Source organism: Taudactylus pleione, unplaced genomic scaffold, assembly GCF_031769625.1.
Source record: "Taudactylus pleione unplaced genomic scaffold, aTauple2 ptg000447l, whole genome shotgun sequence".
Taxonomy (NCBI): Eukaryota; Metazoa; Chordata; class Amphibia; order Anura; family Myobatrachidae; genus Taudactylus; species Taudactylus pleione.
In genome coordinates, this window is record NW_028284849.1 from 7,962,499 (window position 1) to 7,985,933 (window position 23,435).

At 47.1% G+C, this 23,435-nt stretch overlaps 1 protein-coding gene across 2 annotated transcripts in view; it reads right to left on the minus strand.

Moving 5' to 3' along the window:
• Positions 1 to 3,437: 3,437 nt before the first annotated feature.
• Positions 3,438 to 23,435, minus strand: part of CRISPLD2 (cysteine rich secretory protein LCCL domain containing 2) — a 138,965-nt gene continuing 118,967 nt past the window's right edge. For both annotated transcript variants that reach the window (XM_088448036.1, XM_088448035.1), the window contains exons 14-15: positions 12,720 to 12,853; positions 3,438 to 7,364 (exon numbers count right to left, since the gene is read on the minus strand). In XM_088448036.1, the coding sequence (XP_088304162.1) occupies positions 7,310 to 7,364; positions 12,720 to 12,853 (189 nt within the window). In that variant the 3' untranslated portion in view covers positions 3,438 to 7,309. The remainder of the gene's footprint in view (positions 7,365 to 12,719; positions 12,854 to 23,435) is intronic.

Here is a 23,435-nt window from a genome sequence, read left to right on the forward strand (position 1 = left end):
GGAATGAGTGTACCAGGGAGGAGAGTGTGCAGATGATCAGGGGAAGGTGAGAGATGATCAGCGGAAGGTTACAGAGATGGAATGAGTGTACCAGGGAGGAGAGCGTGCAGATGATCAGGGGAAGGTGAGAGAGATGGAATGAGTGTACCAGGGAGGAGAGCGGGCAGATGATCAGGGGAAGGTGAGAGAGATGGAATGAGTTTACCAGGGAAGAGAGCGGGCAGATGATCAGGGGAAGGTTACAGAGATGGAATGAGTGTACCAGGGAAGAGAGCGTGCAGATGATCAGGGGAAGGTGAGAGAGATGGAATGAGTGTACCAGAGAGGAGAGCGTGCAGATGATCAGGGGAAGGTGAGAGAGATGGAATGAGTGTAGCAGGGAAGAGAGCGTGCAGATGATCAGGGGAAGGTGAGAGAGATGGAATGAGTGTAGCAGGGAAGAGAGCGTGCAGATGATCAGGGGAAGGTGAGAGAGATGGAATGAGTGTACCAGGGAGGAGAGCGTGCTGATGATCAGGGGAAGGTTACAGAGATGGAATGAGAGTACCAGGGAGGAGAGCGCGCAGATGATCTGGGGAAGGTGAGAGATGATCAGGGGAAGGTTACAGAGATGGAATGAGTGTACCAGGGAGGAGAGCGTGCAGATGATCAGGGGAAGGTTACAGAGATGGAATGAGTGTACCAGGGAAGAGAGCATGCAGATGATCAGGGGAAGGTGAGAGAGATGGAATGAGTGTACCAGGGAAGAAAGCATGCAGATGATCAGGGGATGGTTACAGAGATGGAATGAGTGTACCAGGGAGGAGAGCGTGCAAATGATCAGGGGAAGGTTACAGAGATGGAATGAGTGTACCAGGGAGGAGAGCGTGCAGATGATCAGGGGAAGGTGAGAGAGATGGAATGAGTGTACCAGGGAGGAGAGCATGCAGATGATCAGGGGAAGGTTACAGAGATGGAATGAGTGTACCAGGGAGGAGAGCATGCAGATGATCAGGGGAAGGTGAGAGAGATGGAATGAGTGTACCAGGGAGGAGAGCTTGCAGATGATCAGGGGAAGGTTACAGAGATGGAATGAGTGTACCAGGGAGGAGAGCGGGCAGATGATCAGGGGAAGGTGAGAGAGATGGAATGAGTGTACCAGGGAGGAGAGCGTGCAGATGGTCAGGGGAAGGTGAGAGAGATGGAATGAGTGTACCAGGGAAGAGAGCATGCAGATGATCAGGGGAAGGTTACAGAGATGGAATGAGTGTACCAGGGAAGAGAGCTTGCAGATGATCAGGGGAAGGTGAGAGAGATGGAATGAGTGTACCAGAGAGGAGAGCGTGCAGATGATATGGGGAAGGTGAGAGAGATGGAATGAGTGTAGCAGGGAAGAGAGCGTGCAGATGATCAGGGGAAGGTGAGAGAGATGGAATGAGTGTACCAGGGAGGAGAGCGTGCTGATGATCAGGGGAAGGTTACAGAGATGGAATGAGTGTACCAGGGAGGAGAGCGCGCAGATGATTAGGGGAAGGTGAGAGATGATCAGGGGAAGGTTACAGAGATGGAACGAGTGTACCAGGGAGGAGAGCGTGCAGATGATCAGGGGAAGGTGAGAGAGATGTAATGAGTGTACCAGGGAAGAGAGCATGCAGATGATCAGGGGAAGGTGAGAGAGATGGAATGAGTGTACCAGGGAAGAGAGCGTGCAGATGATCAGGGGAAGTTGAGAGAGATGGAATGAGTGTACCAGGGAAGAGAGCGTGCAGATGATCAGGGGAAGGTGAGAGAGATGTAATGAGTGTACCAGGGAAGAGAGCGTGCAGATGATCAGGGGAAGGTGAGAGAGATGTAATGAGTGTACCAGGGAAGAGAGCGTGCAGATGTTCAGGGGAAGGTGAGAGAGATGTAATGAGTGTACCAGGGAAGAGAGTGTGCAGATGATCAGGGGAAGGTGAGAGAGATGGAATGAGTGTACCAGGGAAGAGAGCGTGCAGATGATCAGGGGAAGGTGAGAGAGATGTAATGAGTGTACCAGGGAAGAGAGTGTGCAGATGATCAGGGGAAGGTGAGAGAGATGTAATGAGTGTACCAGGGAAGAGAGTGTGCAGATGATCAGGCAAGATCAGTTGGGATGTGGAAATAACCAAGATGATGATGTGTGTGTTCATATAATAAGACCTTAGGTAGACAGACAGATAAATATTTAATTTAAAGCTAATAACAAAGACTCCCTGCCTGACATTAATACGTAGCTAAGTAAAGGCCATATTGTGTTCTATATTCTATATTCATTTCTTGGAAAAGAAACTGTTGGAAAACCCATCCGCCTTTATTACTCTAGGATAGTGATTAAACCTTGTTCGTTCTGATTAGCTTGCTTGCAGTCTCCTAGTTAACAGATATACAGGTATGTGTATTGAATCACAAGGACAGTACCAGTGACATGTGGGTGGCAGTATTTGGCATACTTCAATAGCTGTTTTGTATTCCATGTTTCGTGGAGGGGAAGGAACCAGGAAATCTAGTGGTGTAAGTTCATCCCAGATGCCCGGAGGCAAGTTATAATTTGGTGGCCCCCCGTCACAGTCGCTGACACTGTAATATAGCATTTTGCAAGCAGATACACCCGCAGTTGCACACAGAATATAGGCATGCCAGGGAGGAGTGAGACCGAGAGCTGTGGGTGAGGGGGGCGTCGGATATTTCACACTGACATAAGAAGCCTCAGAGGAGCAGCAACACCAATGAGTAGGGACAGTATAGATATACAGAGGCGGCAGCAGATGGTCTGACACGGAGCTCTCCACTAGTGTATGGTGGTTTCTCAGGTGTCGGGTAGAGGTGCCATGTATTGGGTGACCGTGACGGTACACTCCGGAGACTTACGGGTCCATTTACTAAGCAGTGTTAGGAGACAGAGTGAAAAGTGATAAGAAAGTGATAAGGTACCAGCCAATCAGCTCCCAACTGCCATCTCACAGGCTGTGTTTGAAAAATGACAGTTGGGAGCTGATTGGCTGGTATCTTATCACTTTCTTATCACTTTTCACTCTGTCTCCTAACACTGCTTAGTAAATAGACCCCGTAGTTACAGCCCTAAGTGGTGTAAATATATAGAGGGCAATGGAGGAGGTGCCCCTTCAGTGCTGGCGCCCGGCGGCAGGCGCCTCCATTGTCTCCCATAGTTCTGCTCCTGATGACATCACACATTATGATTAAACAGAAGCGGATTGGACAAGCTGGGGACGATTTAACACTCATCACTACCGTTCTTCATCTATGAGCGCTGCCGCCCGTCCCAAGGGCCGGAACCTGAATCCTTCTGATGGTATTTTGGGTTTAGAGACTTTCAGGATACGGCCAGTCACTATACATGTGTTGTATATACTTATCCTGCTATGCCAGACACAGGGACACTGTAATACACGCGATTATACACGCCATTTCTACGCATGTTTCTCATCACAAACATCTTTATTACATATACTGTAGACACTAGAACAAGTCTATGCATTTATACAAAGGAGGACACATAATGGATAGGACACAGCACCATGCAAAGAAAATATATACTTTACATTTGCATTAAACATTTATACAGAGATCAATAAAAAATACATTTTTTTTCATAGAAAAAAAAAGCCAAAAAACAAAATCGAACAATTCTGCGGCTGAGGTAGCCAACATGGACCCCTAGCAAGTCAGTGCTCCACCAGCTTCTCAAATGAGTCCTGCAGGTCATTGAGGGAGGGGGCTGTGTGTTCCCATTGTAGAATAATTAAAGATCATGTGTATGGAAAATACCTTGATTTAGTTTTACAAGTAAGAATAATTTTATATTTCTTTTTTATGTTATTTTACAAACCTGCGGGGGGCGCTGTTGTTTACTACAATGAAATGTATACAATCCTGCAGGGGGCACTGGTTTTTACTATAATAAAATGTATACAATCCTGTGGGGGGTGCTGTTGTTTACTACAATGAAATGTATACAATCCTGCGGGGGGCGCTGTTGTTTACTACAATGAAATGTATACAATCCTGCGGGGGGCGCTGTTGTTTACTACAATGAAATGTATACAATCCTGCGGGGGGCGCTGTTGTTTACTACAATGAAATGGATACAATCCTGTGGGGGATGCTGTTTACTACAATGAAATGGATACAATCCTGCGAGGGGCGCTGTTGTTTACTACAATGAAATGGATACAATCCTGCGGGGGGTGCTGTTGTTTACTACAAAGAAATGTATACAATCCTGCGAGGGGCGCTGTTGTTTACTACAATGAAATGGATACAATCCTGCGGGGGATGCTGTTTACTACAATGAAATGGATACAATCCTGCGAGGGGCGCTGTTGTTTACTACAATGAAATGTATACAATCCTGCGGGAGGTGCTGTTGTTTACTACAATGAAATGTATACAATCCTGCGGGGGATGCTGTTTACTACAATGAAATGTATACAATCCTGCGGGGGGCGCTGTTGTTTACTACAATGAAATGTATACAATCCTGCGGGGGGCGCTGTTGTTTACTACAATGAAATGTATACAATCCTGCGAGGGGCGCTGTTGTTTACTTCAATGAAATGGATACAATCCTGCGAGGGGCGCTGTTGTTTACTACAATGAAATGTATACAATCCTGCGGGAGGTGCTGTTGTTTACTACAATGAAATGGATACAATCCTGCGGGGGGCGCTGTTGTTTACTACAATGAAATGTATCTGATGACTGAAATCTCTAATAGTAAATATGGGGCAGGTGTGTCCGTTTTATGTTGCAATGTTCAGTTATATCTAATGATATCAGTGACAGCATTTTGTGTTACCGATCGCTCCCCCCATTACTCTGTCAGGAAGTGGCTGCACAGGTTCTGGTCACTATGGCGGAGAGCACTGGAGGCAGCCGATGTTACGTTGGTGAGGGGTATTGGTTGTCCCTGGGCCTCCGCACATGTGAGAGGTGTGTAAAGGGAAATCACATGGAAACCATTGGAACATTATTTGACATGTATACATGGAGGTGTAAGATACAGCCGTCCAGGATTATACAGCAGCTGAGTAGTAGGTGCTGTCGGTAACATTGTGTTGGATGCTGTGGGTTACAGGACCTTATTCCGGTGCACCATCTTTTCCCCAATAGTGATTTATAGGTATTATATGGTTTACATATAATTACATTGAGAATGTCTGTGTTTGGCTATATATACACTCACAGCAGCACCATGCTCTATATACTGTACATCACATGACTATACGCAGTTCATCTTTCTCTCTCATTGGGGGAGATGTACTAATCCCCGGAAAGTGATCAATTAGAAAGTGAAAACTACCAACCAATCTGCTCCTAACTGTCATGTTACAGGCTGTGTTTGAAAAATGACAGTTAGGAGCTGATTAGTTGGTTGTTTACCACTCTCCAATGTATCACTTTCTAGAGCTTAGTACATCTGTCTCATTGTGTTTCTATCTTCGCTAATGACCACAGGTGAGGTTGGGGCAGATAGTGACCTGGCTTTAGTTACCTGTAGCTGGGGATTGGGTATTTCATCACGAGATAACCCTGCACAGAAACTGCACTGTGTCACAGTGGTTGTAAATCATTCAGCAGGTACTTGCAACACGCTGCCATATTCCTGTGAACATCTGTACCCAGAGTTACTGAACTGGATCTATAAATGTATTTTTCTATCTTTTACAAAAATTGTCAGAAACAGAATATTTTTGCTGTTCCATAAGGTATATTGAAAGATGCCCTATGTTGACTGTTTTGTAAATAAGTGGAAAAGGAACCTATAAACTGCTTATAACATGAGGTGGGGCTGGCGTGATGATTATTCATTGCAGAATTATGCACAGAACTGAAACCGTCTTACTTGTATAGGAACAGTAGGGATCACATTTGGTCATGTCTTACTTGTATTGGAACAGTAGGGATCACATTTGCTCCTGTCTAGGGGTAAATTTGCTAAGATGGGAGTTCTATTTAAGAAGTGATATTGCCCATAGCAACCAATCAGATTCTACTTCTCATTTATCTAGCACCTCCTAGAAGATAATACCTGGAATCTGATTGGTCGCTATGGGCAACATCACTTCTTAATAGAACTCCCATCTTAGTAAATTTACCCCTAGGTGTGGACTATTGTGTGACTAAACCAAATCATAGGCAGCAATAGCATCAGAGACAATTGTAGGTTTAAGAACAGGACCCTTGTCATCTTACCAGGGGCATAGCCATTATAAGGAAACAATTCATCCAAACTATGAAAAATGATATTAAAATACAACATAATTTATCTAAAATATACTCATGGTACTTTTACTTAACTTTTTGCAAATGACAATTACCCAGCGCTATGCTGATTAGTTTTATGAGCGCAGACTGAGAATCTCGTACATTAGGCTCGCTCCAGCAGGCTTGGGGGTAAGAGACGCTCCCCAGTAGGTGTGCAGACTCGCTGCTTAAATATTTGCCTTAGGTAGGGAGAAGGACCTTTCTGTGATCAGCATAATTATTTACAGCCTTCTGGAAGAAGAAGAGGGCTTTATGTAAAGCGTCAAAGTTATTCCTATGTACTAACACTTTATAAATACATGTCGTGGATAAAGTCAGACCCTGAATAATATTGGCATTGTATAATTGCCAGTAATTAAGGGGGGGGGGCTAATTGAGGCATAAGATGCTGCTAAACCCGCACTGCCCCCAACATGTATCTGGCTGTATTTACCAAATGTATACCTAATACACGGGCGCTCGTATGCTGACGTTATCCACATCATATACACATACATGGCTATGTACACAGAAATAGGGCAATTATTAACCCCTAAAATATTTAATAATATAGACTTAAAAAAACAGCACTGCTGTATATAAAACATAGTTAATAATAATAATAAAATATAAAGTCCAAAACTTAGAGGCAATTATATACAATACTGAGAGGTACCACTGCAGGATCCGTGTAATCAGACCGCCCGCTAGTAAATGGGGGTTTCTCTCTGTCTGTCTGGAATATGTTTTATTAAACTCCCCATCTGAATTAGGGCATAAATAGTGGCCCCATTGCTGTAAGTGGTGCGATCGCTCTCCGTCAGCCGGGGCGGCTTTCGCCGGGTGGTGTGTCGGCATTTCAATTGTCCTGGAAAACAGAATGTTGATCCTGGTCCAGTTAGAACCCGAGCCGACGGTGCGCTGCATACGTTTCCCAGTATAGATATATATATATATGGTGGTTTGACCCAGTTCCATAAAGCGGACAAGATGAGGGATATTTGGGGCTTGTCAGTGCCCATGTGACATCACATCAGTCTTCACGTTACTGCGTCACAGCAAAGATACGGAAAGATTTCCCCTCCTTCCGGTTCTTCACGCTGGAACAGAATGATAGGATTATTATCACAGATACTCATACAGTGTAATGATTACATGGGCGGAACTGTGGATGTTGTCAAAATGTTGACATTGTACATGTTGCTGTGTGCTGACTGTCAAATAAATGCCGACATTTTCCATATGCCGGCAGCGGAGGATTAGGGATAGGCTGTGGGAAGGGAGGGTTAGACTACGGGAGAAGAGGTCAGGGTTAGGCTGTGGGAGGGGAGGTTAGGGTTAGGCTGTGGGAGGGGAGGGAGGGGAGGCTGTGGGAGGGGAGGTTAGGGTTAGGCTGTGGGAGGGGAGGATTAGGGTTAGGCTGTGGGAGGGGAGGTTAGGGTTAGGCTGCGGGAGGGGAGGTTAGGGTTAGGCTGTGAGAGGGGAGGATTAGGGTTAGGCTGTGGGAGGGGAGGGTTAGGGTTAGGCTGTGGGAGGGGTGGTCAGGGTTAGGCTGTGGGAGGAGAGGATTAGGGTTAGGCTGCGGGAGGAGAGGTCAGGGTTAGGCTGTGGGAGGGGAGGGTTAGGGTTAGGCTGTGGGAGGGGAGGTTAGGGTTAGGCTGTGGGAGGGGAGGGTTAGGCTGGAGGAGGGGAGGGTTAGGCTGTGGGAGGGGAGGGTTAGGGTTAGGCTGTGGGAGGGGAGGTTAGGGTTAGGCTGTGGGAGGGGAGGATTAGGGTTAGGCTATGGGAGGGGAGGTTAGGGTTAGGCTGTGGGAGGGGAGTTTAATGTTAGGCTGTGGGAGGGGAGGTCAGGGTTAGGCTGTGGGAGGGGAGGGTTAGGGTTAGGCTGTGGGAGGGGAGGGTTAGGGTTAGGCTGTGGGAGGGGAGGGAGGGGAGGCTGTGGGAGGGGAGGTTAGGGTTAGGCTGTGGGAGGGGAGGTTAGGGTTAGGCTGTGGGAGGGGAGGTTAGGGTTAGGCTGTGGGAGGGGAGGGTTAGGGTTAGTCTGCGGGAGGGGAGGGTTAGGGTTAGGCTGTGGGAGGGGAGGTTAGGGTTAGGCTGTGGGAGGGGTTAGGGTTAGGCTGCGGGATGGGGAGGGTTAGAGTTAGGCTGCTCCACTTCTAAAAACCTGCACCTTAGTAAGTATACCGCACAGTGGAGCTCATTCAGACCCGCTCGCTAGCAAGCGACCGTTCGTTGCAGAGAATGCTTGCTAATGTACGAGTGATCAGAATGTGCTCGCTCGCTCGGCAAAGACAGCCCAGTGGACTGAGTGACAGAGTTTGTGGGTGGTAACAGGGGCAGGACAGTAGTAGCGGGGGAGTGGAGGTGTGAACGCAGGCGTGCCAGAGTGCTTTCACACCGTTTCTGGGGCGTGCATAATTAACAGGCAGCTTCATAGTACACGTCACCTGGTTGATCTTAACACTGAAGTGCGGTAGGGTACAGTCAACCGCAAGCGCTGCGGTCAGATCCGATGGAACCCGATGTACCGATGGTTGTATATACTTCCTGGAGATGACGTACGCAAGTGGGCGGCTAAAGACAGGCTGGTGGGCGTCTATAAACAAAGTGATCGCACGCCAAGACATAGTGGGCGTGCTTATGCCTTGCTGTGCGAGCGGCTGCCTTGACGTCACTTAGCTGAATTTCCATACGCTGGGAGCGAGCGACCGCATCTTGCGAGCGGGTCTGAATGAGCTCCAGAGTCTGACCCTGCCGCTGGCTCTGTCCAAGTGTCGGGGTCTCTGCACAATCTGAGCAATAATCTCCAGACACGGAAGATTCCACAGACCAGTAACTGAACTGCGCTACGGAATATGCTGCCGCTATATAGATGAATGGAGGGATAGCCGCGTCCTGCCTTGTAGCCCTGCCCGCTGTCGCTGTCCCTGCGTTTTTGAGAGGACTGTAGACTTTTAAATGAAGTAAACACAATAATGTAATATTCGGAGAACAGTCACCACAAGCGAGCGCCAGTAAATAGAACAAAGGGTTTGGTAACAGTAGGAGAAGCCGGGTTGTGTCACACATCAGGGTGCTAGGCTATAACACAGGGTTATATTCTGTATTTCATACATTGCTTCATGTATTGTGGATGTAGATTTCCTTGGTAAATGCCTAAAGTCAGACACAGACAAAGTTAATCTTATCTTGAAAAGCAGGGATTTATTTTTGGATTTTAGTCCTCAGCATAGTAAGAAAGTATCTGGGAGGGCGGAGGCTGGGTGATCTGTTATGGCAGCTGGCGGACTCTTTCAGTTTTAAGAAATCTTTAACCCTTTGCCTAACTGGACGGTTATTGCGCGTTACTAGTATAATCATTGGTTAGATGCTGGGGGAAGATGGCGTCACACAGGATAGCGAGCTGGGCACCTCCACTAGCTATACAATCCCTACTCAGTGGGATCAGGAAATATCTGCCGAGTACTCTGGGGTGGTCTAAGAGAAGGTAAACAAGCGCCCAGGTGAGGGGGCGCCATGTGACTATTAGGGAGGGGAGGTATTTCCTGACGTCATGGTATAATGGTAATCACACTTACGCTCGAGGGAAGCCGTCTGACATATAAGATATCTTATTCCTATAGCACACACATATATTCTGCAGCGCTTTACAGAGAGTATTTAGTCATTTACATCAGTCCATGCTCAGTGCAGATTATTATTATTATACTTTATTTTTATGGCGCCACAGGGGTTCAGCAGCGCCTTACAAATAACCGAACAACAGAACAGTGACTTACAGTACAAAATAATAGGACAAGGACATGGTCTATATACATTGCTGCATCCATATAAGCAGCAGGGTGGCAGCAAACAAGGGTTAGGTGCCAGTGTAGGGAGTATAAGATAGTGTAAGTAAGGGAAAGAAGCACATGAGGGAAGAGGGCCCTGCTCGTGAGAGCTTACAATCTATATGGGAGGGGCAGACAGATAGGGGTGACACAGATCGGGCAGACAGGGAGGAAGGAGCATGTAGCAGCAGGTTAGGATGAGAGCTGGAAGGATATGATGAAGTAGTGGGTTAGGATGAGAGCTGAAAGGCTATGATGAAGTAGTGGGTTAGGATGAGAGCTGGGAGGCTATGATGTAGTAGTGGGTTAGGATGACAGCTGGAAGGCTATGATGTAGTAGTGGGATAGGATGAGAGCTGGAAGGCTATGATGAAGCAGTGAGTTAGGATGAGAGCTGGAAAGCTATGATGAAGCAGTGAGTTAGGATGAGAGCTGGAAGGCTATGATGAAACAGTGGGTTAGGATGAGAGCTGGAAGGCTATGATGAAGTAGCGGGTTAGGATGAGAGCTGGAAGGCTATGATGAAGTAGTGGGATAGGATGAGAGCTGGAAGGCTATGATGAAGTAGTGGGTTAGGATGACAGCTGGAAGGCTATGATGTAGTAGTGGGATAGGATGAGAGCTGGAAGGCTATGATGAAGCAGTGAGTTAGGATGAGAGCTGGAAGGCTATGATGAAGCAGTGAGTTAGGATGAGAGCTGGAAGGCTATGATGAAGCAGTGGGATAGGATGAGAGCTGGAAGGCTATGATGAAGCAGTGAGTTAGGATGAGAGCTGGAAGGCTATGATGAAGCAGTGAGTTAGGATGAGAGCTGGAAGGCTATGATGAAGTAGTGGGTTAGGATGACAGCTGGAAGGCTATGATGTAGTAGTGGGATAGGATGAGAGCTGGAAGGCTATGATGAAGCAGTGAGTTAGGATGAGAGCTGGAAGGCTATGATGAAGCAGTGAGTTAGGATGAGAGCTGGAAGGCTATGATGAAGCAGTGGGTTAGGATGAGAGCTGGAAGGCTATGATGTAGTAGTGGGTTAGGATGAGAGCTGGAAGGCTATGATGAATTAGTGGGATAGGATGAGAGCTGGAAGGCTATGATGTAGTAGTGGGTTAGGATGAGAGCTGGAAGGCTATGATGAATTAGTGGGATAGGATGAGAGCTGGAAGGCTATGATGAAGTAGCGGGTTAGGATGAGAGCTGGAAGGCTATGATGAAGTAGCGGTTTAGGATGAGAGCTGGAAGGCTATGATGAAGTAGTGGGATAGGATGAGAGCTGGAAGGCTATGATGAAGTAGTGGGTTAGGATGAGAGCTGGAAGGCTATGATGAAGTGGAGGGTTAGGATGAGAGCTGGGAGGCTATGATGAAGTAGTGGGATAAGATGAGAGCTGGAAGGCTATGATGAAGCAGTGGATTAGGATGAGAGCTGGGAGGCTATGATGAAGTAGTGGGTTAGGATGAGAGTTGGAAGGCTATGATGAAGTAGTGGGTTAGGATGAGAGCTGGAAGGCTATGATGAAGTAGCGGGTTAGGATGAGAGCTGGAAGGCTATGATGAAGTAGTGGGATAGGATGAGAGCTGGAATGCTATGATGAAGTAGTGGGTTAGGATGAGAGCTGGAAGGCTATGATGAAGTGGAGGGTTAGGATGAGAGCTGGAAGGCTATAATGTAGTAGAGGGTTAGGATGAGAGCTGGAAGGTTATGATATAGTAGGGGGTTAGGATGAGAGCTGGAAGGCTATGATGTAGTAGAGGGTTAGGATGAGAGCTGGAAGGCTATGATGTAGTAGAGGGTTAGGATGAGAGCTGGAAGGCTATGATGAAGTTGTGGGTTAGGATGAGAGCTGGGAGGCTATGATGAAGTAGTGGGTTAGGATGAGAGCTGGAAGGCTATGATGAAGTAGTGGGTTAGGATGAAGTAGTGGGTTAGGATGAGAGCTGGAAGGCTATGATGAAGTAGTGGGTTAGGATGACAGCTGGAAGGCTTTGATGAAGTAGTGGGTTAGGATGAGAGCTGGAAGGCTATGATGAAGTAGTGCGATAGGATGAGAGCTGGAAGGCTATGATGAAGTAGTGGGTTAGGATGAGAGCTGGAAGGCTATGATGAAGTAGTGGGTCTTTAGAGCCCGTTACAAGTTCTGTGGAGAGTCTGATGGGGAGAGGGAGAGAGCTCCAGAGGTAGGAAGCTTACAATCTATATTCTCCACCACCAGGGTTAATGTAATCTATTTGGCAGAAGCTAATTAACCTACCAGTATATTATTGGAGTGTGGGAGGAAACCGGGGCACACAGAGGAAAACCACACAAGCACAGGGAGAACGTACAAACTGCACACATATATGGTTTTGGTGGGAATCAAACCCAGGACCTCAGTGCTGCGAGGCAGCAAGCTAACCATTGTGCCACCGTGTTGCCCTCTAGAGTACAGCATCTGTAGATATACTGATAATAAGTATGTAGGAAGCTCATGTATTTGATCAGAGATTGTGTTCTCCCCGCGCCCCGTAACAGTGTTGAACTGAATATAATTAATATACAGCGGTTTAGCAGACTCAATATTACTGAACTTTGTGTTTTTGTGGAGTTAATCTGCATCCAGAACATTATTACAAGGGTCTACGTGACTTCACCTTTCCGAATGGATCCCATTTTTATTGGAGCCAAAATAATGGTTTTTCCTGTCCACAGGCATCACGTCCACGTATCCCCCGGCTGCGTCCTTCAGGACCCCGGCATGTACAGCCGTCTTACAGATACTGGAGCTCTGAAAGAGAAGAAGTAGTGTCAGCGCTAAAGTGAGGTTTCCTGAGGACCATGCAGTCAGGTCCTCAGGAAATCATCACCTCACGTGACTAATGCTCGGTACACACCTGAACCACACCACTCCTGATCCAACTGAGATATGACACAACCCTGAGATCATCGCCTCACATAACCAATGCTCACACCTGAACCACTCCACTCCTGATCCAGATGACACAACCCTGAGATCATCACCTCACATGACTAATGCTCGGTACACACCTAACCCATTCCACTCCTGATCCAGATGACACCACCCTGAGATCATTGCCTCACATGACTAATGCTCACATCTGAACCACTCCACTCCTGATCCAGATGAAACAACCCTGAGATCATCGCCTCACATGACTAACTCGGTACACACCTGACCCATTCCACTCCTGATCCAGATGACACAACCCTGAGATCATCGCCTCACATGACTAATGCTCGGTACACACCTGACCCATTCCACCCCTGATTCAGATGACACAACCCTGAAATCATCGCCTCACATGACTAATGCTCGGTACACACCTGACCCATTCCACCCCTGATCCAGATGACACAACCCTGAAATCATCGCCTCACATGACTAATGCTCGGTACACACCTGACCCATTCCACCCCTGATCCAACTGAGAGATGACACAACCCTGAGATTATCAGTGCACACAGCAGTGATTTAATGTTCCAATCTGAACGATTATCTCTCCTAAAATCGCCACAAAGGTGACCTTTTTAAATGACGGATCAGCAGAAATGTTGGACAGATAACCGGAAATGCATACAAGCTACAAAATGTGCACAATATCTGCTCATCGTTTTGGACGCAGCACCCATAATCAGCCCTGGGTACTGCGTACAAACTGCGGGATTATCAGGCTCCGGCTGGGCGGCCCCATTTATTGCATAGCGTGTACCTAGCTTACAGGAGGAGTCTGAGATAGGTCCAGCTGCCGGTGTCCTGGCTGTCCATATAGCCTCATGAACAAGTGATCTCTGAGAACGTGGAAAGCTCAGGGATTGCCCGATACGTGACAGACACAGTTTGCGGTCTGCTGTGACTTTGGCTCTCATTTTGTGATACATTAGTAATGCTGTTATGCTAGTGTGCAAGCTCTCAAAGTTACAAACAATGCCGCTATTTGTATGCACTAGAAGACAGGTCTCGCAGTCTGGGTGCCTTTTATTTTGCTGTTGCATATCTGTTGGCGGACTTTGTACTCTAAATTGGCAAAGTTTCCTGTCTCCATACATGGGCAGAGTGAGAGCTGGCAGACTAGATAACAGAACTGTATTCCTGCTCAATGCTGGGAATAAATCCACCGTCTCCCTCCTGCAGAGCCAACCAGAGAGACAACATTACTGCGCCCGTGTCATGGAACAGAGTGACCTAAGGACAGTTCTGGTGGGATACGTCCCCAGGGTACCACAATGTCAGGCAGGGGCAGAACTATGAGAGACAATGGAGGCGCCTGCTGCCGGGCTCCAGCTCTGAAGGGGCACCTCCTCCATTGTCCACAACATATTCACCCCACTTAGGGCTGTAACTATGTACCTGGAGTGTACCATCATGGCCGCCCAATACATGGCACCTCTTCCTGGCACCTGAGAAGCCACCATACACTAGTGGAGAGCTCCATGTCAGACCATCAGCTGCTGCCTTCGTCTATCTATAGCCTGTCTGCATGAGAATTACAATGATGTCAGGCTATTACTAGATGCCCCTCTGCTAAGTACACATTTGTCTATTGCTCCCAAACCAGAACTAAGGGCAATTTATCACCGTACAGAACGCGCCTTCCTATCTGGGGGAAGTGCAGCGATTTGCAGGCCAAGATGGCGGCGTAGGAATCTGCGCGGTCCTGTCAGAGCTGAATGGATTATTTGCTAGATATATTATAGGGCTCGGTCACCTAATTAGGAAACGGATCTTCCAATGGGACGCAGTTATTTAAAGGCGCCGGCAGGATTTGGAAAAGGTGCGTTTAGGCAGGCGTTCCCCGATGTACAGAGCTGCATGTGGGCTTCCGCTCCTTGTACAGAGATTTACTTTGTGCTTTGTTTGCACTTTAGCAGATAAGCGAATTTCTAGGCGCAATGCGAACAATTCAATAAAAAGCCCTAAACACACACAATCGCCACATGTAGTACAGACACCCCGATGTCCTCGCACATTAGGGTGATTGGTGTTAGGGTGGAGGGAATAGCGGTTTGTACCCACATTCGGAATGGCCCTTATTGGCTTTAGGCATAGGTCTCAGGGTCCTACACACCCTACGGCGGCTTGCAGTGCATTTATCACATGGTCCCGGTTCTCACCCTCTGCACTGAACAATGACTGCCACTCATACATATCTGTTATCACATGGCCCCGGTTCTCACCCCCTGCACTGTACAATGACTGCCACTCATACATATCTGTTATCACATGGCCCCGGTTCTCACCCCCTGCACTGTACAATGACTGCCACTCATACATATCTGTTATCACATGGCCCCGGTTCTCACCCCCTGCACTGTACAATGACTGCCACTCATACATATCTGTTATCACATGGCCCCGGTTCTCACCCCCTGCACTGTACAATGACTGCCACTCATACATATCTGTTATCACATGGCCCCGGTTCTCACCCCCTGCACTGTACAATGACGGCCGCTCATACATATCTGTTATCACATGGCCCCGGTTCTCACCCCCTGCACTGTACAATAACTGCCGCTCATACATATCTGTTATCACACGGCCCCGGTTCTCACCCCCTGCACTGTACAATGACTGCCACTCATACATATCTGTTATCACATGGCCCCGGTTCTCACCCCCTGCACTGTACAATGACTGCCACTCATACATATCTGTTATCACATGGCCCCGGTTCTCACCCCCTGCACTGTACAATGACGGCCGCTCATACATATCTGTTATCACATGGCCCCGGTTCTCACCCTCTGCACTGTACCATGACTGCCGCTCATACATATCTGTTATCACATGGACCCGGTTCTCACCCCCTGCACTGTACAATGACTGCCACTCATACATATCTGTTATCACATGGCCCCGGTTCTCATCCCCTGCACTGTACAATGACTGCCACTCATACATATCTGTTATCACATGGCCCCGGTTCTCACCCCCTGCACTGTACAATGACTGCCGCTCATACCTATCTGTTATCACATGGCCCCGGTTCTCACCCCCTGCACTGTACAATGACAGCCGCTCATACATATCTGTTATCACATGGCCCCGGTTCTCACCCCCTGCACTGTACAATGACTGCCACTCATACATATCTGTTATCACATGGCCCCGGTTCTCACCCCCTGCACTGTACAATGACTGCCGCTCCTACATATTTGTTATCACATGGCCCCGGTTCTCACCCCCTGCACTGTACAATGACTGCCGCTCATACATATCTGTTATCACATGGCCCCGGTTCTCACCCCCTGCACTGTACAATGACTGCAGCTCATACATATTTGTTATCACATGGCCCCGGTTCTCACCCCCTGCACTGTACAATGACTTCAGCTCATACATATCTGTTATCACATGGCCCCGTTTCTCACCCCCTGCACTGTACCATTACTGCCGCTCATACATATCTGTTATCACATGGCCCCGGTTCTCACCCCCTGCACTGTACCATGACTGCCGCTCATACATATCTGTTATCACATGGCCCCGGTTCTCACCCCCTGCACTGTACAATGACTTCAGCTCATACATATCTGTTATCACATGGCCCCGGTTCTCACCCCCTGCACTGTACGATGACTGCCGCTCATACATATCTGTTATCACATGGCCCCGGTTCTCACCCCCTGCACTGTACGATGACTGCCGCTCATACATATCTCTTATCACATGGCCCCGGTTCTCACCCCCTGAACTGTACAATGACTGCCGCTCATACATATCTGTTATCACATGGCCCCGGTTCTCACCCCCTGAACTGTACAATGACTGCCGCTCATACATATCTGTTATCACATGGCCCCGGTTCTCACCCCCTGAACTGTACAATGACTGCCGCTCATATATATCTGTTATCACATGGCCCCGGTTCTTACCCCCTGCACTGTACAATGACCGCCGCTCATATATATCTGTTATCACATGGCCCCGGTTCTCACCCCCTGCACTGTACAATGACTGCCGCTCATACATATCTGTTATCACATGGCCCCGGTTCTCACCCCCTGCACTGTACAATGACAGCCGCTCATACCTATCTGTTATCACATGGCCCCGGTTCTCACCCCCTGCACTGTACAATGACTGCCGCTCATACATATCTGTTATCACATGGCCCCGGTTCTCACCCCCTGCACTGTACAATGACTGCCGCTCATACATATCTGTTATCACATGGCCCCGGTTCTCACCCCCTGCACTGTACCATGACTGCCGCTCATACATATCTGTTATCACATGGCCCCGGTTCTCACCCCCTGCACTGTACAATGACTGCCGCTCATACATATCTGTTATCACATGGCCCCGGTTCTCACCCCCTGCACTGTACAATGACAGCCGCTCATACATATCTGTTATCACATGGCCCAGATTCTCACCCCCTGCACTGTACAATGACAGCCGCTCATACATATCTGTTATCACATGGCCCCGGTTCTCACCCCCTGCACTGTACAATGACGACCGCTCATACATATCTGTTATCACATGGCCCCGGTTCTCACCCCCTGCACTGTACAATGACAGCCGCTCATACATATCTGTTATCACATGGCCCCGGTTCTCACCCCCTGCACTGTACAATGACAGCCGCTCATACATATCTGTTATCACATGGCCCCGGTTCTCACCCCCTGCACTGTACAATGACAGCTGCTCATACATATCTGTTATCACATGGCCCCGGTTCTCACCCCCTGCACTGTACAATGACAGCCATCGTATTTGCGCTAACCATCCTGTGTGATGTCTCCGATATCTGCCATGGTCCCTCCTTTTCCCGCAGCAGCCACAATCCCCATACTGTAGGTCTCTATGGGGATGCAATGCTATCAGATTTGCCATCGCATCCCAGAGTTTGGTCCCCGCAGCTTACGCCGTCTGATGGTGGCGTTGTGCCGCTGTAGCCTATGAGCTACACTTCATAAAATTGACCAGGAGAGGGCTCCCCTGTAATGTCCGCCGCACATGCGTGGTCTGTGCCTGCGCAGGATCCCCGGCACAGGAGTGATGTGGTCTCTTCACTCTGAGTACATCGCAGGGACGGGCTCCGATCAGAGCCCCTGACCCTTCATCTCAGCGGTATAATCGCATCCTGCAATGCGCTCATGGGTGCTGATATCGCGTCCAGATCACATTGCAAACGTGATTATTGATAAATGGGCTCCTTAATGGCGTTGGGTATGATATCCCGACACTTAGGATGCCTGCCGGTGTTGGTATATTAACCGCGTCCCCCTTAATGTGCAGCACTGTGTATAATAACCAGGCAGAGCTGTAATGTGACCCGCAGAGCCCTTATCCCACTGCCTAGCTGGTCTAATGATGTTCTCACTGGCTGGAGACAAATAGCGGGAGATCTAACTCAGAAAATCGCGTGGTGATGTCCATGCATATAACTGACATGTAGGTAAGTGATATTAATTTCATATTAAATTTACGTTCTCCTTTGCGCATGGGAGTAGAGGCCAAGCCATAACACTGTTACAGAATACAGTAGAGACTGCCTCATCTCCCCGCCGCCCGCCCCCTCTATCGCCACTTTAATGACATCCAGCAGAGGGTAACAGGGAAATATTCTCATTTTGGGCCTGGGTCCTGGTGGTATCTGGCTGCAAGTGCGGACACCCGCAGTACCGTATGCTAATGCCAGTACCGTATATATCTGCACCGCCCACAGAAACCAGCATCCCGATGGCATACACTCAGAACTCTGGCTACAAAATGGATCCCACGTGCCTCCACAAGGTAGCCGCCCAGTCGACACCCTTTACACGAGGAGAGAGAACCGGCTGCGCACAGAGCCTGCGTCAAGGTGCGTTAGATGCGTTCGCTTTTGGGCTTGCGTAGGACTCAGAACCAGGCCGTTTGTGAGAAGGGACTGTCCTAAACATCAAGAGATTGGACCGAATGCACCTGTTTTAAGTGGAAGCTGCCATTCTGACTGCTTAGCCAATGTTACTTAATATCCATCAACGTCACAGGAACAGCGCCTCTAGTGGCCAATCACCTGTATGTATTAGTGCAGTAGGAGACCAATTGTATCCTTCAGTGACAAACAACAACTGTGTTTCTCTTCCGTCCTGTAACAAATATCTGGACTTGTGTAACAATGTTTCCTCCGACTGGTAAACAAGCGCCTCGGCGTCCCCGGACAGCCAGTAACGAGAACGGGATCAATGCAATAAGGACGATTTCCTAACAGTTGCCTAATAATTTAATGAGGAAAATCATCTGAGCTGTAGCCAAGCACATGACTGAGATGCAGAACATCTGTTACCTCTGCAGAGCGAGCACCACAGGGCTCTGCAGAACACACACAATGTGTACAGACGGGTTCCTGGAAGTAGCTCATACCCCTGACCTCTCCGCCACCTTGTTATAGTAACATCAGACACCACTCTGTATACAGAGGTAAGTAATGTACCTGAAATAAAGCATGGGGTCAATTCAATTTGCTGCAAGGGGGGCGAGTAGCCATTGTAACGGCGTAGAAACGCCAGCTGTATTCGCGCTCCAATCTCGACCCGGACTCGCATTATTTTGTATACAGCCTTATGGGGCTGCAAACGAAAAACTGTGACTTTGGCGCTACAGTAATGGCGGCATATCACTGCAATTACCTGACCCCCATGTGATAGACTTCTTACATAACTCTGCGCGGTACGTTGTCTGTTCCATCTAGCAGAGATAAGCAAGACTGGCCGGAAAGTGTGCACGGTAATGGTAATGTTCGGCATAGGCATAGGCGGAAGTTTGCTGGATTCATAACCATGGTGGAGGGCATTGGTGTCACAGCGAGCCTGAAGAAATGCTGTGCTTTGCAATTTGACCTGTTTGTCGTATTTTATACCCACTCAAGAAAGTGTCCTAAAGATGTGTCCTGTACAGATGTGTCCTCTCCTCCTACACCCAGCGTTCATGCGTCATCCGGCGAGATAGAGCTGCGGCGAGTGGTGTGGCATCTTTCACTCTAATGTGCGTCTTAGTCGCAACGTGACTACACTGATTAGTGTGATATGTGACACTTGTATATCTGTGTGCGACACCTGTATATCTGTGTGCGACTCATGTATATCTGTGTGCGACTCTTGTATATCCGACACTTGTATATCTGTGTGCGACACTTGTATATCTGTGTGCGACTCTTATATATCTGTGTGCGACACTTGTATATCTGTGTGCGACACTTGTATATCCGACACTTGTATATCTGTGTGCGACACTTGTATATCTGTGTGCGACACTTGTATATCTGTGTGCGACACTTGTATATCTGTGTGCGACACTTGTATATCTGTGTGTGACACTTGTATATCTGTGTGCGACTCTTGTATATCTGTGTGCGACTCTTGTATATCCGACACTTGTATATCTGTGTACGGCTCTTGTATATCTGTGTGCGGCACTTGTATATCTGTGTGCGACACTTGTATATCTGTGTGCGACTCTTGTATATCCGACACTTGTATATCTGTGAGCGACACTTGTATATCTGTGTGCGACACTTGTATATCTGTGTGCGACTCTTGTATATCTGTGTGCGACTCTTGTATATCTGTGTGCGACACCTGTATATCTGTGTGCGACTCTTGTATATCTGTGTGCGACACTTGTATATCTGTGTGCGACACTTGTATATCTGTGTGCGACACTTGTATATCTGTGTGCGGCACTTGTATATCTGTGTGCGACACTTGTATATCTGTGTGCGACTCTTGTATATCTGTGTGCGGCACTTGTATATCTGTGTGCGGCACTTGTATATCTGTGTGCGACACCTGTATATCTGTGTGCGACACCTGTATATCTGTGTGCGACACCTGTATATCTGTGTGCGACTCTTGTATATCTGTGTGCGACTCTTGTATATCTGTGTGCGGCACCTGTATATCTGTGTGCGACTCTTGTATATCTGTGTGCGACACTTGTATATCTGTGTGCGACTCTTGTATATCTGTGTACGACACTTGTATATCTGTGTGTGACTCTTGTATATCTGTGTGTGACACTTGTATATCTGTGTGCGACTCTTGTATATCTGTGTGCGACACCTGTATATCTGTGTGTGACACTTGTATATCTGTGTGCGACTCTTGTATATCTGTGTGCGACACTTGTATATCTGTGTGTGACTCTTATATATCTGTGTGCGGCTCTTGTATATCTGTGTGCGGCACTTGTATATCCGACACTTGTATATCTGTGTGTGACTCTTGTATATCTGTGTGTGACACTTGTATATCTGTGTGCGACTCTTGTATACCTGTGTGCGGCTCTTGTATATCTGTGTGCGGCTCTTGTATATCTGTGTGCGGCTCTTGTATATCCGACACTTGTATATCTGTGTGCGACTCTTGTATATCTGTGTGCGACACTTGTATATCTGTGTGCGACACTTGTATATCTGTGTGCGACACCTGTATATCTGTGTGCGACACTTGTATATCTGTGTGCGACACTTGCATATCTGTGTGCGACACTTGTATATCTGTGTGTGACACCTGTATATCTGTGTGTGACTCTTGTATATCTGTGTGCGACACTTGTATATCTGTGTGTGACACTTGTATATCTGTGTGCGTCTTTTGTATATCTGTGTGCGACACCTGTATATCTGTGTGTGACACTTGTATATCTGTGTGCGACTCTTGTATATCTGTGTGCGACTGTTGTATATCTGTGTGCTACACTTGTATATCTGTGTGCGACTCTTGTATATCTGTGTGCGGCTCTTGTATATCTGTGTGCGGCTCTTGTATATCCGACACTTGTATATCTGTGTGCGACTCTTGTATATCTGTGTGTGACACTTGTATATCTGTGTGCGACTCTTGTATATCTGTGTGCGGCTCTTGTATATCTGTGTGCGACTCTTGTATATCTGTGTGCGGCTCTTGTATATCCGACACTTGTATATCTGTGTGCGACTCTTGTATATCTGTGTGTGACACTTGTATATCTGTGTGCGACTCTTGTATATCCGACACTTGTATATCTGTGTGCGACTCTTGTATATCTGTGTGCGACTCTTGTATATCTGTGTGCGACTCTTGTATATCTGTGTGCGACACTTGTATATCTGGGTGCGACTGAGCACATTCAAGCGAAAAAGCCGTGAGAAGGGTTGGAACAAGCAGAGCCTCACGGGACCTGGCGCACCGAGGAAGGCTGTTTGGTGCGACTGCGACATTTAGGACGTCCAACTAGAGTACAAGTTGGGCACTCTGTGGCTCTCCAGCTGCTGTAGGACTACAAGTCCCTGCATGCCCTGCCAGGTAGCAGACTGTAAACTGGTTGGCTAAACCTGCAGCCTAATCCCATCACAAGACAGGAGTAATCCGTCCTGAGCACTTTAGCGTAATAACGTTGGGGGGAAGGAGGGTAATATACTGTATATACATTCTGTGATATAAATGAGCAGTAAAGGTCACTGTAAGCAGGAATAGTAATATATATATATTCTGTGATATAAATGAGCAGTAAAGGTCACTGTAAGCAGGAATAGTAATATATATACATTCTGTGATATAAATGAGTAGTAAAGGTCACTGTAAGCAGGAATAGTAATATATATATATTCTGTGATATAAATGAGCAGTAAAGGTCACTGTAAGCAGGAATAGTAATATATATATATTCTGTGATATAAATGAGCAGTAAAGGTCACTGTAAGCAGGAATAGTAATATATATATATATTCTGTGATATAAATGAGCAGTAAAGGTCACTGTAAGCAGGAATAGTAATATATATACATTCTGTGATATAAATGAGTAGTAAAGGTCACTGTAAGCAGGGAATAGTAATATATATACATTCTGTGATATAAATGAGTAGTAAAGGTCACTGTAAGCAGGGAATAGTAATATATATACATTCTGTGATATAAATGAGCAGTAAAGGTCACTGTAAGCAGGAATAGTAATATATATATATTCTGTGATATAAATGAGCAGTAAAGGTCACTGTAAGCAGGGAATAGTAATATATATATATATATTCTGTGATATAAATGAGCAGTAAAGGTCACTGTAAGCAGGAACAGTAATATATATATATTCTGTGATATAAATGAGCAGTAAAGGTCACTGTAAGCAGGAATAGTAATATATATATATTCTGTGATATAAATGAGTAGTAAAGGTCACTGTAAGCAGGAATAGTAATATATATATATTCTGTGATATAAATGAGCAGTAATGGTCACTGTAAGCAGGAATAGTAATATATATATATTCTGTGATATAAATGAGCAGTAAAGGTCACTGTAAGCAGGAATAGTAATATATATATATTCTGTGATATAAATGAGCAGTAATGGTCACTGTAAGCAGGAATAGTAATA